This window comes from Anguilla anguilla, chromosome 7, assembly GCF_013347855.1.
Source record: "Anguilla anguilla isolate fAngAng1 chromosome 7, fAngAng1.pri, whole genome shotgun sequence".
Lineage (NCBI taxonomy): Eukaryota > Metazoa > Chordata > Actinopteri > Anguilliformes > Anguillidae > Anguilla > Anguilla anguilla.
The window spans coordinates 3,825,425-3,844,601 of NC_049207.1; the positions used below are offsets into that span (position 1 = coordinate 3,825,425).

The window sequence follows — 19,177 nt, forward strand, 5'->3', positions numbered from 1 at the left end:
ACCGTCTAACAATCGGTCAAGCTGATTGTGGAGCGCCCCTCACAACAGTGTTGTACTGAAGAGGATGGGTGCCAATGTAAGTGTTCAGTACTGGCCGGATTGTGTTGGGAAGTGAAGGATGTGATTGTGTGTGTTCGGTACTGGCTTGGTTGTGTGGAGAAGTGCAGGATGTGATTGTAAGTGTTCGGTACTGGCCTTACTGTGTAGAGAAGCGGAGGATGTAATTGTAAGTGTTCTTTCGCTCTCTCTCTCTCTCTCTCTCTCTCTCTTTGTTCAGCGTGGTGTGTGTCAGCTGAAAGGCTGGATCCTCTGCCTGCTCTCCCCTCCTATCTGCTGACTGGGAGGAGAGGGGAGGTGTCTGTGTGTGTGTTTGATGTTGACTAGTGTGAGCGTGTGTGTGTGTGTGCACGCGCATGTGTGGGTGTGTGCATGCGTGCCTGTGTGCATGTGTGTGCACATGTGGGTGTGTCTGTGTGTGTGCTTCTCTGTGTGCGTGCGTGCCTGCGTGTGTGTGCCTGTGTGCATGCACATGCGTGTGTGTCTGTGTGCATGCGTGTGCGTGTATGCATGCGCGTGTGTGTGGATCCCCTCCAGGGACAGGCCTGTTCATTATTCTTCCTAAGAGGACCATTAAAATTTCATCAGTGCAGCGCATATTCCTCTCCGCGCGGGTGGGGGAAGTTGTGTGTCGGGGGGGGTGAAGGGGTGAGGGGGGGTGTTTCTGTGCCTATCGCTCTTGCCCGAGGTGCGCTCTGTGGAGGAGTGCACCGGCAGGGATTGCTGGAGTAACGAAAGCTAACCCCCACCTCCGCGTACCCCCCTCCCCCCAACCCCACCCCCACCTCCGCGTACCCCCCTCCCCCCCACCCCCCCCCCCCGGGCACGTCTCTCCTCGATGCTATCGCTCTGTCGCTATCACTTGGCGGTGCTCTGCTCTGCCTGAGACAGAGAGCTCTTCTCACATGAGGGGTTAATAAGGCGCAAGTGGATTTCCGTGATAAACATCTCTCTGGGCTCACTGAGGAAGACACCTGCCAGAGTCCTGCTGTACAGCGCATGTGAGAACAAGTGTGTGTGTGTGTGTGTGTGTGTCTGTGTGTGTGTGTGTGTGTGTACGTAGCAGATCAATACTTTGTGAATTTAGCGCCAGTCTTGATGGGTGAAGTATAAGGACATTTTCTTTTGCATTATGATTGTTTTCTCTGAACTGTAATGGACTTCATTTGTCAAATAAAACTTTTCCCATTATTTCGCCTGAGGGCTGCTGAGCTTTTTTTTTTTTTTTTTTTTTTAAATATAAAATTGCCATGAAAATACAAAATGTTTTCCTCTGATCTGAAACTATGTCTGGAAAAAAGAAAAAGCATATATTCTTCTTTCAGACTGTGCTTTGCTCCACTTCCAGCTGTTTGATATATTTTCCCCATCTCACAAAAACCTACCTGGCACTTCTTAAATATCAGTTTTCATGGCTCTGTTCTGCTTCTCTCCTTATCAGCCGGTCTGCAGGGTGCCTCGAAGAGACCGGTAGCAGGCACTGCATCTAATTGAACAAAAAGGACTGACTTGTCTGCCCTTGAATGTAATCAAACGCGCGCTCCGCATTGCTTCAGTGCCTCACAGATGAGTCTGGCTCTTAACGGGGGGCCAAATCTAGAACTTTCTGACAGTCAGTAGCTGCCCATTACTGCGCCCGTCTGATATTTCAATGGCGTTCTCTTTCTTGCCAGCACCATTTTTTATGCGGTGCTTTTGTGGCGTGCATTTGTATTCTGACTCCAGGCTTCATGCACTGATGCAAATAAATACACTGGAAGCATAATTCAATGAGCATTATAGCAATTACAGGCACTAACTATGTCAAAGTGCCACATACGTGTGACCTCAGTATTTATGAAGTAAACACCAGCTGAATGTGATGCAGTACGCACGCGCGCACGCGCGCACACACACACACACACACACACACACACACAGGCACAGGCACAGACACACAGACATACATGCACGCGCACACACATGCACACACACACTGACGTGCAGTGAAGTACTATTCCAGATTCGCACGCTTGAATCTGTGATTGATTGTATCTGCAGGTCCCATGTGTGCAGTGTTAGCGGAGGGAGTGGGGAGGGGGGAGTGGGGGGACGGAGGGAGTGAGAGAGGGGGAGACAGAGGGGACGTAAATTGCAGGCGGCGTAGTGGAACTTCCTGGCTGACCTTCTGCGCTCTGAGCCGGTTCAGACCCGAGCAAACGAGCACGGAGACCCCAGGGTCCCTGTCCCACAGGCCGTTCAATCGCTCGCAGAGCTGACCGCTCTGAGCCGGTTCAGACCCGAGCAAACGAGCACAGAGACCCCAGGGTCCCTGCCCCGCAGGCCATCCTATCGTCTGCAGAGCTGACTTGGATGAATTGGCGGGTTGGGGGATTGGGGGGGTGGGGGCGATGGCGATGCTCCCGTCTGTAGGCTTAAGGCTAGCTGTGGGGCCTCACCCCTGCGCACGGTGTAGTGTGATGTCTTTTCAGGAATCTGATTTTAAAAAACTGCGAAAGTTTTAATTAACGTTACATTATCGTTCTTATCTTTTGACTGAGGTCTTAGTCATTTATAGAGATTCATTTAATGTTTTTTTAAAATTTTGCGTTTTGTAAATGGCGTGGGTTTTCATTGTTCATTTCATTTGTCTGTAAGGTCGGCACTCTTGGGGGGGAAAAAGAGGGCACCGATCCCTCAGTGTGTCTTCGAGCACTGCATTAAATAAAGGCTGATTTTCACGGCATCGCATAAACGCCACACAACACCAGGTCACCGAGCTTTCCCCACAAACCTGTTGGTCTCTGCGGGCCTTTGTTTGTGAGGCCGTCCTCCAGGCGACCGTTAATTGGAGCCCCGCTTCGTTAACACGTGCTGCCTTAAACAGGGCACTTAATCAGGGAGCCCAGATGCACACTACTGACCTTTAAATTGGTTTAATCGCTCCATTGGCATCTTTTCTTCGCTTTGTTGCTCATGACAACGCGTGCTGTGGCTGCGCTGGCCTGCTGTCTGCGAGTGTTTCCCGAACCTTTTTCCTTCCGTGACTCAGTTCCCAAATTTACAGGATCTCCTGGCGCGCCCCTGTCAAACAGCCAGCGATGTGCTTGATGTGACGTGTCAACAGTTAGGCCTAAATGTTAGGGGGTTTTTAATGAAGTGATATGCATTTTAATGCCATTTTATTTCAGATTTTGTGAAGGGGATTTAATCATTTAAGTTCAAAAAAACAAAATTCATGTGAACTTTTAAATGTTTTTAAAAGGATTTTTCACACTGTATACCTGACCTGGCCTGATGGCACACCAGGTTGGGAAACGCTGGGTTAAGTATCGGAGTGCATTTAACAAGAATACCATACCCTGAAACTGAGCTGGTGACCAAATATCCATGAAATGCCCTGGTGTACAGACCTACAGGCCCTAGAATGAACTTAGAAGAGAGAGCATGTTAGCACGTTCTCTGGATCATGTGTGATTAACAAGGACTCAAGTACCTGTTCCATGGTTGAGTGCTGATATTTCCTAGTAACAGCACAATAATGAGTAGACTGACTGGGGCTTCACCTGAGGACAGAGAGCATCAACAAATGTGCGGCCAGAATGCTGTAGCATTACTCAGTCTTTCTAACTGAGCCCCATACTAGGGAGGAACATCGGAGACCGTTCTTGGAGTGTTTGTTGAAATAGCTTTTCACAGTTAGTGAACTTTGGAATATCTTGGGTTTCGTATAATGGGACAGAACCTTTCTCCAACCACCTGGAGGCACAGCATTTAAATGAGACATAAATTGAAGTGAAATACCGAGACCTTACGTGTTGGTGACTGCTGTGGTTGATAATGCCTGCATATATCTTCGCTAATGAAATGCATAAATAAGGTGTTCTGACAGTGCGAGGACAGGGCGTAAATCAGAGTAGCAATGTGATGACCCTCCTGTGACCTTTGATCCCTCCAGTCAGGTCAGTTTAGAGAGAAGACCAGAGATTTAGTAGCTGGTTAAATGGTAGAGCACCATGACCCCCCCCCCCCTACTCTTTAACAGCTAATGGCATCAAAAACAGATTTCATAGGATAAATTATATTGTCAGTATTTTAGGTTTTCCTTTAAACAGGCTTTTCAGACACCAGCGCATTCCCCATGTTAGCCTGTAATGAGATTCCATCTTTAATCCCGACTCGGCATTATGGGATTACGCGCGGCATACTGGGTAGGTGGTGAGGAACGGAGATCTGTGTGTGTGTGTGTGTGTGTGTGTGTGTGTGTATAGGTGTGTGTATATGTGCAGTGGCGGTGTAGTGTGGGAGTTGTGATCTGAGTGTAACTCTGTCGTTGCGCTGCTGCGTTCTCGGCGAAGGGAAGCGGATTTTGAGCCGGCGCGTCTCCGCTGATGGGCCGGACGGCGGGAGGAGGGGATTGTGGGACGGCGTGTTGTAATGCGTTGCCGGGGGGACGACACGGCTGTTTGTCACGGTGACGCGGCCTGGCGAGACGAGCACTGAGCGAATGAACGAGCGGGGGGGGGGGGGGAATCCGGATCTGCTCCGTTGAGACGGGCTCGGGACGAGGAAGGGATGGGGAGGCGGGGGGGTGGGGGGTGGGGGGTGGAATGGGCCTGGGCCCGACTCCAAACCGTGTAAACTGATCCCTTTTTGAGCTCCGCAAAACACCATGACTGCGTGGGCATGCCTCTGGGTGTGTAGACCCTGCAGTACTTCCGTTTGGTTTCCCCGGTTTCACTTTGCCATATAAGACAGCTGTGCCATCGCTAATATGGATGTCCAAGTAAAGAAACGTATGCGCTCAGTGTTTTAGGAAAGGTCAGAACATGCAGGCGAACACCCCCGCTTTTCATTAGGAGAGAGATGGAACAGTGCGAAGTCCCTATTGTGAATTTATTTATTTATTTTTCTGTATCTTTTAGCCCCAAGGGTGGGTGGGTGGGGGAAGGTGGGGGGGGTGTTTCCAAGGGGGGGGGGGGGGGTTACTATATTTTGGGAGGGAGGAAGGGGGGAAGTTTTATATTGTATTTGTTCCATGTTTATTTTCTTATGAATAAAAAAAAAAAAAACAAATGATCACAAAAACAGGATGGAAAATGGAAAAAGTGACCCTGTTCTGTTGGGTTTGATTAAACGAGCGTTCGGCCGGACCCCGGGTGTACCCTCTGCTCCCATTCGCTGATTACCGCATCGCGCCTTACCTGCAGCCCCTAGCTAGTTTCCCCGTCGGTTACCGTGACAACAGGGAAGCCGGGGTCATTTTTGGCTTTGTGTGTGTGTGTGTGTGTGTGTGTGTGTGTTTTTTTTTTCCAGGCAGTACCAATCAGGCCCTCATTAAGAGAGATTTGCTGAAAATCCTTTTAGGGCCCCTTTGCGAGGAGGTGGAAGGCGCACAATGGCTGAGAATGAACTTGAGGGCGCCGCCATTATCCACTGTTTGCTTCGATTTTCCCCCCCTTTTTCGCTGCAGAGCGCTACGTGCAATATTGTGATCATTTCTTTCCTCAGTGTCATGACACGGCCTGTGATTTCTTGTAGTCTTCCAGTGCGCTGATATTATTACCGGACTGTTTTGTCGCTTTGTGTCTTCACACAGTACTTGTTTCTGCCTCCTACCGCACCGTTTTTTTTTTTTTTTAAACCTCAATTCATTTCATTTAGTGCGGTTAAGGATTTTCTTAAGAAAAGGTCTGAAGAATAACCTTAACGCTCCTCGTATTGTACAAAGCCTTGGAAAATGTACAAAGAAAAAAAAGTTCCACTTAAAGTGGACGGTACACGAGGACAGAGGTGCATCTCCTTATTATCGAAGCGTGAAGGTTTTGGAGCAGGTTGCTGAATTGGTTCTGCTGGGATTAAGACGGGCCCACCTTGCCGGTTGGTCAGCATAGCAGGTCGGGCCAATTAGTGAGAGAGGCAGACTGGGTCCACAGCAGAACGTGTCTGGTGTGGGGCTGCATTCCTCCCTGTGGGCACCACCTATGGTGCACAGAGTTCTATGGTTATTTCAGGACCTGCACCCTCCCCCCCCCTCCTCAACTCCGCCCCCCCCCGGCCCCCAATCCTCAGCATCAGTCTATTTCAGCATTGACTCTGACTCTGTCATATTAACCCAGATCCCACATCATGCTGCTGTCAAAAAAATGCCTCTAAGAACACGCCCGTGTTTGTGTGACATACGGTTGACTGTACCCGTCTGTGTGTGTCTGTGTTTGTTTGTGCTAACGCTTCTGTCGCCTTTCCTGTTCGCCTCTCTTGTCTGTCACGGCTTGCCGGCAATCGCGGTTTCTCTGTTGTCTCTGCTCGGATTCCTCGCCATGGCAACCCTCCCCTGCCCGTGTTCCGAAGCTTCCCAGGCCGAGCTGGTCTGCGCGTAAATGTTTTCAGATGCCGTGCTCCTCAGAGTTAGAGTTCTGAATAACGGGGTGAGGCCGAACGTAAGATTTGAAAAACGGCAGTTGACGGCGTAACTGCCGTTGAATTCGTGAACGAGCACGGTTAAAAGCTCCTTTCAGAGCTTGTGGCCATGAAAACTGAAAAAAAGCTGTTTAAAATTGTGCTTTATTTATTCAAAACAGTACCTGAGCAACTAAGGTTGTTAAACATTTAGAGGGATGTTTTTTTTATATTTCAGTTTTTGTGTATTCTTTCAATTGGCACAGACAGTTTTTGTGTGTGCTGAAGGATATGTTTGAAGCAGAAATTTATGGTGACTTGCCAACATTACAATGGCTGGTATGCAGGGACATCAACAAGATTGTGGATTAAAGCGAGAAAATCCACTTGAAGTAACTCCAAGCAGCTTGTACAGCAGCATTGCAGTGTTCCTTAGGTAGCATTTACTAATAAGGCTAACCTTTTAAACCAGGCGTAAGTACCTACAGCATGTGCAGTATGCATGACATCTAATGACATCTCTTTAATCACCATGAAACAAATCAGAATATACTGTAGCATCCCACCAAATACCAGAACTATTTATTCATGGTATTAAAATAGAGAAAGGTTTCAAAGAAGTTACGATTAGCCTTAAGGTCGACAATGAATGGTTTGTCATCAGTAATTCTAGGAAGGCTTAAGTTTTACCCATATAACTCCTTTATACAGGCTCCATGACGTGTATGATGTCACCAACTTAGTTTCATGACTCCACGATCACCTTGTGTTTCTGCATTTTTACCCAGAATCCCTGTGTTAGAATTCATTACTTCACGGGCCATTGTAATAAACAATTTAGTGTTTGCGAGATTACCCTGATGTTTTTGTGTCTGCGTTAGAGGGGGAAACAGCTGACCTGTTCTCGCTGCTGATTTTATGATGGTTGTGAGTTAGCAGAATATTTCAGACCAGTATGGTCTGTGTTGAGCACATGCATGCTCCTGCAGAACAGAACTTACAAACACTTTTCAAATTAAGGGTAAATATTAGTCAGTTCAGTTTAGCCAGACACGATATAATACGTGAGCTGTGATTGAGTTTAAATGAAATTTCATTTTTATTTCATTAATGAAACCAAAATGGAATTAATCATCACACACCAGTAATGGAGAGCTTGAAAAAGATGTTCATTCATGTTCCTTTCCGTCTAGCTGTGATGGCCCACCGTACGAACCCGGGTATTGTTCTGAAGGGGTGTCTGATTTGTTTTGCGATTGTGTGTGTGTGTTGCCGAACGGGCGGGGCGGAAGTGTCAGTGACCCCCTGTTACGACTCATCAGGAGTGCCCCCGCAGTTATGTCCTTTACAATGGAGGGGTCTCAGTCAGCGCGTCTGTGTGGAAAGAGGCAGCCCTGTCAGGACGCCAGCACCCTTTGCCGAAAAAGCTGTTTGTTTTCCACGTTTCAAAGTGGAAGGCTTCACACAGACCAAGCGCGCCCACAAAAACCTTTTATGAAACAATGATATTCAATGTCCTCCCATTTCAATCCCCCCCCCCCTCCCCCCAACACACACACACACACACACACACACACGCACACTGACACACACGCACACGGTGCTGCCTGACGATGTCACTTCCTTTTTGTTTAGCAACTGTGCCATCTCTGTGCTTTATTCTATCTTCTTAGCCATTCTGTTTCAACTCCCTTCCTTCAAGTGCTTCCAGAGTAGGTCTAGTACAGAAGGGAAGCCCTGGGAATGTGTTCGGTGCCGTCCTCTAAACATTCTTAAAACCGTCTTAATAAAAATGGCTGTATCCTGGACTGGGTTGGCGATTGACAGGCCCAGTTATACATCTCAGTGGCTGGTTCCGTGTATACTTTTGTTTGAGATTTATTTTCATACTTACTACATACTGTATGTAGAAGTTACTACATGTATACAAGTGAGTATGTATGTTGCTCTTTAAATATAGCCACTGCTTGCTAAAGTGATGGCTGTGTCCATCTGAGGAGACCCATTGCCATTCAAAGGGAGCGTGATGCATGAAGGCTTGTGCATGGAACCGAATGATAAATATGAGATGTTTACTCTCTGGCCTAGATAAGGATGTGTGCCTGGCAAACTGCGAAAAGAATCCACAATCAGAGTATTGGAAACCGTGCAATATCAGCTGCCGTTATTAATAGAAAGCGTATCTGCGTGGTATTTGAGCCGTGGTTCCACCACGTTCTTCTTTTGTAATATTTTGACAGAGGAAAATTAAATTGGCGCTCATGTGATATTCATGAGTCGCCAACTTTGTGCGTCTTCGCTTGGGGAGCGTCTCAAACGATATGCATTTTCATGGGAGGGTAGAATTTCGTCTTGCCAGTCTCTAAAGGTTTGTGACTTCTATATGCTGTTCAAAGACAAAACAAAACAAACCACTAAAAAAAAAATCCAGAGGGAGTACATTTCACGCGATTGGTAGCATTAGATTACATTAGATTAGTATTCATTTTTGACTTTGCCCCTCCCCCCTTCCTTTCGAAAGTTATCTTAAATGGGTTATAATGAATATGAAATGCATTAATACAGATTATTACCAACTGTAGGATGTTTTGGTTAAGGGCCTTGCTCAAGGGGCAGTGCCCTGAATCACAGTTTGAAATGGTGGTAATAACTCTGTTTCCCATGATCCTTCAGTGCTGTGCAATTTCTTGCTGTTGGAAGCTGATGGATGTCTTTTGTCGAGCCCTGAATTCAAAGTCATTCGCTGAGGCATTTGTTTAAAATATATGTATTTAGTGCATATGTAGATTATATTTAGCTGATTATTCTAGTTCAGTGGTAGCCAGCCCTGTTCCTGGAGATCTATCGTCCTTTTAAGTTTTCACTCCAACCCTGACAAAGCACACCTCAAACAACAGCTAAAGATCTACACTGAGCTGCAAATTAGTAGTCAGTTGTGCCAAATTAGGGTTGAAATGAAAACCTTCTGGATGGTAGATCCAGGAACAGTGGTTTGTTACCACCATTTTAGTTGAATGTCTTTGACTGAAGTTTTAATGCCTTGAAACCGGTTTGTAGAGCGTTTCTTTTATTAAATGTATTTAGTTGATCTCTACAGCTGTACATCCCTGTGATCGTCTTCCCTTCCCTTCTCTTCTCTAAAAGGACTCTGCTGTCTGTTATCTTTCTCCTCTATTCTGGTCCCATTATTCTGTGGTAGAATAAGCTCCCCACTACAGTCAGGACTGCAGAGTCACTCTCTATCTTCCACAACAGACTGAAAACACATACATACGCTGCATCTAGTCTCAAATAACTCTTTTTTTAAAAAGCATTGGTTTACCTTTTTATCAAGGCCTACCTCTACTGCCTCCAACACTTTTCCCTCAAAACCATTTGCTTCTTAAATAACTGCTTTCTCAGTCTGCTTCATGCTGCACCCACTGTGACAATGACCTTTATGCTGTAGATTTATGTATTTCTGTTTCTTATTTCTACTGTTGGTGTTGACTCTGATGACATGACATTATCTCTCTTCATTGTATAAACCTTTATATAGGCATTTATATGCATTTAAATTCTAGATGAGAGCATCTACTAAAAGCTTAAATGTAATGTATACCTAACTTTAACTTCATTTATATGCATTTAGCTGATGCCTGTAATTAGATGTCTTTGATCTCATTAGGTAAACGTACTTAATTATGATACTTTTATCTGAGGTTTTTAGAATCTTTAGCTTCTCTCTTCATCTGTCTTTATCTTTTGCAGTATTTTGTCAGAAGCCTTTAGCCAGTGTCTTTATTTAGCGGTGTGTTTATTTAGATACCTTTATCAATTTTATTTTGTGTCTGCTCTCCTGAACTATCCATACGAAAGTCCCTTAAAACCCCTTTAATCCTGTTGAACTCCATGCTCCTCAACTCCTTGCGTTGTGAATAAGCAATTAGCTGTCCTTGTGTAAACTGTATGTAACACACGGTATCCAGAAAGAAACTGCCATTTGGGGGAAATACATTTATTTAACCCTCACCAACCCTCAAGATAATGCTGGCAGGTTGACATTTGTGGGATCGTTTTTTCATTCACCGGTTAATGCTCGCCTCCTACTGCCTGGTATCTGCAGTCCTTCTCCTCGATTGGCTGATTCGAAACTTGCTGACAGTTGCACACCCACAGGAGGCAACAGCGGCGGCTGCTCATCGATTCCAGTGACGGGTCAGCGGAGGGCTGTGTAAATGCCAACTCGGAGGGAATTCTCGAGGCCCTGACAGAGCTGCGTCGGCCAATGGACGTATCAGAAAGCTGGAACGCGTGCAGCGCGAGGCAGATGCCTTATACTGAACTACAGAGTGCAGACGTACAGCGTAGCATCTCGTTCATGAGATTCCCCTGAAAGGGGGAGGAAGTCGGTGATTAATTGTCAATGGGAATTTGTCACGATAAGAAACGGTTTCCAACTATGTCGCAAAACAGCTTTCTTGGCAGAATGTTGGCATGATTTCCACTGTTGTTTGTTTCGCTGAACTTGCAAGACCACTATTTAACACGCTTTCATACTCTATACTGGCATCTCTGTGGCTTGAATCAATTCAGAATTTAAATAGCTGTGGTTGCTATGGGTATTGTGCATTAAATTTTCATTTTCCATTATATTACTGGTTTGATTATTTGCTTGTGGTGTAAATCAAATAAATCATTTTAAAGTCCCACATTTGTGGAAGCTTATGTAGAAGGTGGAAATCTTATTTCCACCATGAGTTATTTTAGATAACTAAAACTGTAGTTATTTAATCAGTCATCAATGGCTGTCAAAGATTGTCAAGTCTATGGCAATATTACATTGTAATAACCTGCCAAAAGGCCACAGACATCCTCAGTGCAGCTACAGGCAGTGAGGTCATCAGTCCGAGCCTTGGAACCTTAGGCTTTTCACAGAATGTGGCTTCTGATCCGAGGACAACACAAACCTATTTACTGCAGGAAAAAAAAAGAAACCTCATTCAACAAACAACAAAAGCATGTTTATTCATCTCCAAAAGAAAACATGCTGTTCTTTGATGTGCAAATACATTTGCGTCACAACCTTTGGGAATATAAATTTTCTAGAAAGTTAGATTTTAGATTTATTTTATTGTTGTGAATTTTATAATGTTAATGATACAGTAATGTGTTTAAAGGCCGAGATGATCTGGACTGTTCCAGTCTCTTAGATGTGTCTTCTCGTTGCAGATGTGAAGATCCTGATTCCGTGGATTGGATACAAACTTGAGCATCTGGTAAAAGGTGAAGAAGAAGATTGTTTCTGGGTGGAGATGATCCAGCTGGTGTTCCTGTAGGAATGTCATTTCTACAACCCCGCTGATGATGCGCAGATTTGGGTAATCCCGGACGAGACCCCCTCCCCCTCCTCCCCCCTCCTTCCTCCACCCTCCCTTTGGTCTCTTTGGCTGTTCCATGGAGCCCTCGCGGTTTGAAGAAGGCGTGTCCCGGAGGCACGGCGCGGCAGGCCGCTTGTAGCCCTCTCTCCCCGCTTCCTCTGAGATTTGTCTTTTTTTTTTCTTTGTGGAGTGATTTTTAAATTTTTTATTTTTTTTGGAGGAGGGATGGATTTACCCCCTGAGTCGAGCAAGCATGGCAGGAAGACGACGAGTCACAAGCTGGAAGATCAGAAGAAGGTAAGGCTGCAAGGATTCCCTTGGTTTTCACTGGATAGGAGGCTTGAGAACTAATCCAACCAAGCAAGAGTTAACTGATAGGATTGGTGAAGTCATGGGCCTTCTGTTTCAAGTTGAAAGGCTGTGATTTGGATATTGCTTGTCACCACAATTGTGGCCATTTGCTTGCCTGATTTTTATATGAGCTAGTGTCAGAGATATACTATGAAACTATGCTATATAGATATCTATGCTGTGTGTTTATAGCCCTAGAGACACAGGTGGAGTGTTATATCAAATCTTTTTATCTTGGCTTACTCCCTACAACACAGACACACAAGAGGATACATATTTATTCATTGGCCGAGCCACAAGCCTTTCATGTTAAAGGCTTTTGGAAAAAGAAAAATCAAATATTAATCGCTGCACGAATGATACAACAGAGCAATGCAGATGAATAGAAATAGAGTCTCAGTCAGCTGCCTCACTGCTCCGTGTTTTACCAGCACTGTTAGTATCTTTAGAATGAGACCCCCCTGGCCAAACGACCTCATGATATCCTGTGACTTTAATGTTTTTTTCTGAAGTAAATGAATTTCGTTAATGGTTCGTCATCAAAATCATCCCTCCCGCGGTCTGCTCTTACAGGCTCTTCATTGCGATTCCTGCTAAAACAGCTCCAGATATACCTTTACCTGAATAGTTGACTTTAAAAGGTGGCTGGTAGTCTGTGTACCTTCTGAACCTTTCCCTGAATGTTTGACTTTAAAAGGTGGCCGGTAGCCTATCTGATTTGATATATTTTTTTTTTTACTTCTAGGACCTCACAGTATCAGTCTGTTAGTTTGTTCTCCTTTTTCTGGGGGTGTGTATAACCGGTATCTGTGCCTCTTATCAGTGTCAGAGCTGCTCACAGAATGGGAGAAAAGGTGTGTGTTTGACAGAGAGACGAATGCCTGTGTAAGACGTGTTTATGCCCGAGAAATATGAGTGAGCTTGAGCTGAGGTATCTGTGTTGCAGAGAGTGAGAGAGAGAGCTAAAGAAAGAGGTGTGTTTGTGTGTGTGTGTGTGTGAGAGAGAGAGAGAGAGAGCGGGAGAAAGATTGAGTGAGAGCAAGAGAAAGGAAAAGATATAGAGTGAAAGAGTAAAGGAAAGCTGGTTAAGGAGATAGACAGGGCAATCAATCCATCCTGGAGGAGTTACAGTGAGGTTTGTTTTGGAGAACACCCTGAATTTTCCATCCGTCCTTTTTACTTATTAAAAAGTAATGCAGAGGGAATAGACACATGTAAATGAAACGCATCTCACGGCAATGGGTTCAAGCTTCTGCCATTATCCATTTTAATGGGCTGTTATGAGTAGCACTGGAGTGCATTAGAACACAGAGGAACATTGAGAATCAATCTAAAGGTTATTTTCCTCTGCAACTTGTTTATTGTGGCTTCGGATTCCAGTGAATTCCTGAGAAACATTTGAGAAAAAGAATTCTTTTTTTAAACATTTTTTCTTAAACACCGCTGCTTTTAGATCAAAGGTTCCCCCATTATTGCACTCACAGTGGGGTGGAATCTGTACGCACTGCACACCCCTGCTGACGATCCCCACACATTGAAGTCAAGACTGACATTCCAAAGACAGAGAGAACCTTATTCTTCAGATGAATGATGGATAAATGCTACAATGCATCCTCTCTCTGGCCAGGCAGGCCAGTGCAGTGCAGACTCAGGTAAAGGGCTCTATACTCACCAGCTTGGTGCCATTTTGGAAATGAGTTTTTTCTGTTTTCTTGTATCCATGTAATGCTGTTCCTGCACCTCCACATAGTGAGAATGACGCAGAAGAACAAACCACCACGTGGAGCTGATGTTAATGAGGCAAAGCCAAAGTTGACTGTGGTGTCCTCTTGAGACACTTAACACCACCAGTCGGAAGGGTAATGTTTTGGCAAAGGTCACCTTCCTGTTCAAAAGAGGCATAAGCCGAAAGCAAGTGGGAGAAAGCTGATGTTAAATATTAATGTGAAAGGGGGAATTATCCTGTGATACATCGCTTGCAATTTGTGGAGTGCTGAGCTGTGAAAACTGTACGTAATGTAGACGCGTATGCGAACAGAGACATGAAGGTGTTTGAATAGTGGAGGGTTCTGGTTGCTTCATAATGGTGTCAGGCACATTTGGGGGTACCTATGCCCTAAGCAGGCAGTCTTTACTTAATGTTGCTCTGTGATCACCTTCATCCCATTCTAAAGCGTTTATTTCCTGCAGACAAGAGGTGTCTTGGAGGAAGATAACGGATCCTTCTAGTGGGAGTTGCCCATTGGTTTGAAGAGCATGACACTGACGTTAATCATGTCATGGTCTTCTCAGTCAACAGATCTGAACTCCAGTCGAGAATTTATGGGATAGCGTACAACAATGACAATATATTCCACTTCTATCTTTTAACAGTCTGAGTTTATAGACTTTCTTGTCCAAAGGTATTTGTGTTATTCCTCCTGGAGAATTTCAGATGCTAGCAGACTACATGCCATACATTTCTCAATAAAATATAATATAAACCTTATGGTGTACTACAGTCCAAAACAAAAAACAAACAAAAAGTAACAACAACCTAAAACAACATAAAAACTGTGGCCCTTTTGATGCCAGCATAGAAGGACATGTCTGACATCATTAAAACCTGGAATGCACTAACCTCTTTTCCCCAGTGTCGCCGAAACTTATTATGTAGATAATTACTTTGCAAAAGATTTGACACACCTGAGCCTGTTGTAATTATTATTGTAATTATTAGTGTAGTAGACGGTGGTTTGAGGGCTACTTGCTTATTCCTTATGTCTTCTGAGGACTCAGTGCTGGCCGCTTCCCTGAAACTATGCTCCTCTCTGTCTGTGAGGCCCTCTACTCTGCTCAGACCCCTCTCTTTTCTCTGATTCTCTTTGTCCTTTCTGCTGCAGTTCACACCGTTGGGCACTGCGTTCTCACATCTGCGCTGGGGATGTGTGGCATCGCCCTTGTTTGGATTGCTTCCCACCTCGCTAGACGTTCCTTCCGGGTCACTTGGGGTGGCAGAGTATAAACACTCCATATCCTCTACAGCAGGGCTGCCAAACCCTGTTCCCTGAGAACTACCATCCTGTAGGTTTTCATTTCAACACTAATTTAGCACACCTCATTCAACTAATTAGCAGCTCAATGAGATCTCTAGCTGTTGGATGAGGTGTGCTCTGTTGTACGGTTGAAATGAAAGCCTACAGGATGGCAGATCCCCAGGAACTGGGTTGGGCGGCCCTGCTCTACAGGTGTCCCCCAGGGCTCTGTGTTTGGTCCCCTCCTCTTTGGTGAGACACTCATCCAGATTCTTCTATGACATCAGGAGAATCCGCCCATTGCGCACCACCCCACTAGCTACTTGTGGCTGCTCTCGTCACATTTGGTGCTAGTGTGTGGTGCAGTGGTGCAGTGGTTAGCGCTGCAGCCTTGCAAGAAGGAGGTTCCAGGTTCGAGATCCTCTCTGCATGAAGTTTGCATTTTTTCCCCTGTGTTCTTCCTCTGGGTGCACCGGTTTCCTCCCACAATCCAAAGACAAAAGAGATGGAAATCTCAATGCAGCAAATCCCTCTGCCTAAATAAAGGTTAAATAAATAAACAGTGTAACTGAGCTACCAAGGGAACTGCCCCTTCTTACCTTGAGAAGAGCCATCAGTCCGTACACACCAGCCAGAATATGCAGATCTCCGCTTGCATGTGCCGTCTCTCCTGGGACTGTAATCTCCCCCTCTGGAGAATCACCGCACTTTAAATTCCCTGATCTTTGCGCTTGCGCTTGCATTGTAAAGTCGTGCCGGATAAGAGTCTCTGCTAAACAGCAGTAAAGTACAGGAATGGACTACAGAGCCGGGCGAAAGGGAAGTGTAGTGCTCCCATTGTTCAATGAGAACATAAATAAACACAACTCCCGGGGACTCCACAGTTCTTCTGGGAGTCAGCAGGGCACCTATAAATATTTAACGAGCAGCTCCACGCCAAGAGGAAGCGTGACGCGTTCCGGGCGGGGTCACAAGTTGGTCACGGAGTCAGCGGGCTTCGTGATCGTGAAGAACGGCCGGATTCGGTGTTCTGTGCGGCTCTGGCACGGCACGGGCAGGCCAGGCTGCCGATCCCTGCCGGCGGCGGCTTAAAACCTGCTCGTTTTCAAGGTCACTCCGACTCATCATGCGCTGATTACCTGGACTGTAGTGGACCTAGGAGTAATTAACCTGAATGATTGGTCCAATTAAGAGATTAAGAGGGTTGGATATAGAACAATGAACAGGGAACTCCAAGACTGTTTTCTTTCCGTGATTGAAGAACAACCAGATCAGGGAGTTTTAAAAAAATCTTTTCTAGATTCTGTCATTATTTGTCTTTCTTGATTGGATTCTGTCTGCATTGTCCTCTAGTGGTCCACTTATTTTTATTGTGGACATTCCATTTTACCACTGTTCTGTAGCTTTCTCTTGAACATCTACTGCTCAACAACATGTCATTACTAGTGTGTGATGCTAGAGTATCAAACTGCCGTGACATACTTTTATATTTATAGACTTCCATATATCAAATGTTGCTAAAGATGGGACAGTCTACTGTAGATTTCTTCACATCAGAACATTTTTAGACATGATCGTCTACTTTGGAACTTTATCATCAGAATAATTTGGCAAAATATTTCATTCTGAATTCCCAAATCTGTCATGAACCATGCAGAACTGGTATCCAGCACAGATATTGATGAATAATTCATAGAACATGCGGCAATTATATGCTCCTGAGCAGCTCTTAAAGTTGTCTGGTCTTAGGAATATTCAAAAATTGTTAAATGAATTCAGTGCAGCCAAAAAAATCTTCACCATTTTAGTAGTTTTAAAACACCATTTTGTGCGGACTGGCTTTATTTGTTGTCTGCTGCTTTACAGAGAGGGCTGGCTAATGGAGGATGGGCTCCCCCTCTATAGCTGGGTTCCTCTCGAGATTTCTTCCCACTGGGGAGTTTTTTTTTTCTCGCCACCGTTTGAGGGTTTTGTCCCTACCAGGGGTTTTCTTAACTGATGTACTTGCATATTTGGGGGGCTCAGGCCTGGCGTTTACTCAGTTTGCTCTTTTTGCTCGGTCTCTTGCCTTACTACTCCATAAAGTGTCTTTGTGACAGTTCTCTGTAAAAAAAAAAAAAAAAAAAATTAAAAAAAAAAGCGCTATTCAAATAAAATTTAATTGAATTAAATTGAATGCCCTGGACTCGGTAGTCACAGTGCTTTGGTGAAGAGGGCTTGGAATACCCTGGCTACCCTGGTGTTCCAGAGTCGGAACTCTGTTGGCATTCCGCTGGCACCGAGGCACATTTTTATCGCGAAGCAATGGGGGGGTTTCAGGGGAAGCGTCTGCACTTTTTTTTTTTTGTTTTTTGCGGTGACTGAGAGAGAGAGGGGTCAGCGAAGGTCGGACGGGCGAGGAACGTAGTGTGTGTTCGCCGCTTCACAGGCTTTCTAAAGAACATTTCTGAGGTGAGGGTATGGCCGTTCAACGAGGCTGTGTTTGCCGTGTGTGCCGCTAAGGTCAGATGGAAGGGATTGCTGTGTATTGGTTATGACTAAGGCTCTGATGGCCAGCAACACAAAGCTCTTCGCAGGGAGGTTCACTGCTTCTGAACCTGATGCACTCAAGGAAAGCAGTACTGGCATAATATAAAAAAAACTGGTAAACACTATAAAATGAATCTGTTCAAATATAGAGCCTCTAGAAGTAACTTGAAGTGTGTTTTCTTGCATTAGACCACAAGCCCCAAATTCTTTTTACCTGCCATTGTAAAGCCAGCAGGTCTAGTGAAAGTTCTCTCAATATCCAAAATGTTCTTCATCACGCATAAAAACTGCCTGGGTCAGTCGAAAACAGGGTAATGCATAAAACATATTTCTGAAAGTGAGCCGTCCCTTTAAGGAATGATGTCAGCTGGGTTGTGGGAATTTTTATAATGACTTTCTTGTATGCAAATAGGATCAGGCAACAAAAAATAATAAAAGGATCATGTAGATTTGGGGATTCACTTGCTCTGGGCATGTTTCTCGCCGACAGTTTAACATTCAGTGCCCCTGGTGAGAGGTAAGGCCTTATGCCAGCATTGTTTGTGCTTGGCTTCACTTCCTTTCAGGGGAAAAGGCCCTGAGAGATATTTAACTCAACCACGTTCTTTAAAATTGGAGCATACATTTCCTAACCACCTGTTAGTCTTGTGAGCTTTTTCACTGTTAACTGGCCAGTCTGGTGCATTGCTCTCGTACTGTTGTCTACATGAATGATTTTCCACCCTCTTAGGTGCATGTAGCCTAATACATATGCACTCTAATGTGCATGTCTGAAGGGTAGCATTGCTGGATTCTATTTGTTAATACATGTAGTTCTGTTAAATTTTTTTTCTGTAATGAATTGCTTGGAAATGCAACCTATCTTTTCCAAGATTAATTTATTGTGGCGTGAAAAGCTTTGAGTAGCCTTCGTTAATACCCTGCTTCTGTCCACACCACTGATTCGCTGAAGAATAATTGCCTCTAAAATAGCATTTTGCCTGTTTTGCATGAATTGTGCTTAGTGTTGTGTTCATGCAAGGCCCTCCAGGATATCTCCCAGGGATCATTCGGGAAGAAGTTGCCGGAGTTTTGCTGGGGCAAGCTGAACGAGCTGACCAATGGGGAAGGGAGCATGGTACAGTAGATTAAGGGTCGGCTCTACACCCAGGAGGCAGGCTGCTTCAACGTCATGTACGCATATGGAAGAAAATGAGGTTCAAAGTTTTTTTTTCAATGCCTCAATTTTTTTTTTTAAGATTTAAGTTTATTGAAATTCAGTTTGTAGAAATTCAGGCTAAGTTTTTGAATGAATTCAGTTGCGAATGGCCTGCGGTCTTGATCAGGGCCCTCGTGGTGTGACACCTCAAATTTCACCGGACATCCTTCAGAAAACGCAAACGAGAGACGGGATGCCTGTTCCCAAAAGGACAGCAAAGCTCTCTGATGCTCTCTCTCTGTGGTCCGGAGGAGGTTTTGATGGAGAGGAACATTTTCTGCCTCTTTTTT

General features: G+C 44.9%; 1 protein-coding gene across 1 annotated transcript in view; it reads left to right on the plus strand.

The window, feature by feature from the left end:
- Positions 1-19,177, plus strand: part of nav3 (neuron navigator 3) — a 277,510-nt gene that overhangs the window by 54,429 nt on the left and 203,904 nt on the right. The window contains exons 2-3 of the mRNA XM_035426721.1: positions 11,647-11,795; positions 12,016-12,092. Of these exons, the coding sequence (XP_035282612.1) occupies positions 12,021-12,092 (72 nt within the window). The 5' untranslated portion in view covers positions 11,647-11,795; positions 12,016-12,020. The remainder of the gene's footprint in view (positions 1-11,646; positions 11,796-12,015; positions 12,093-19,177) is intronic.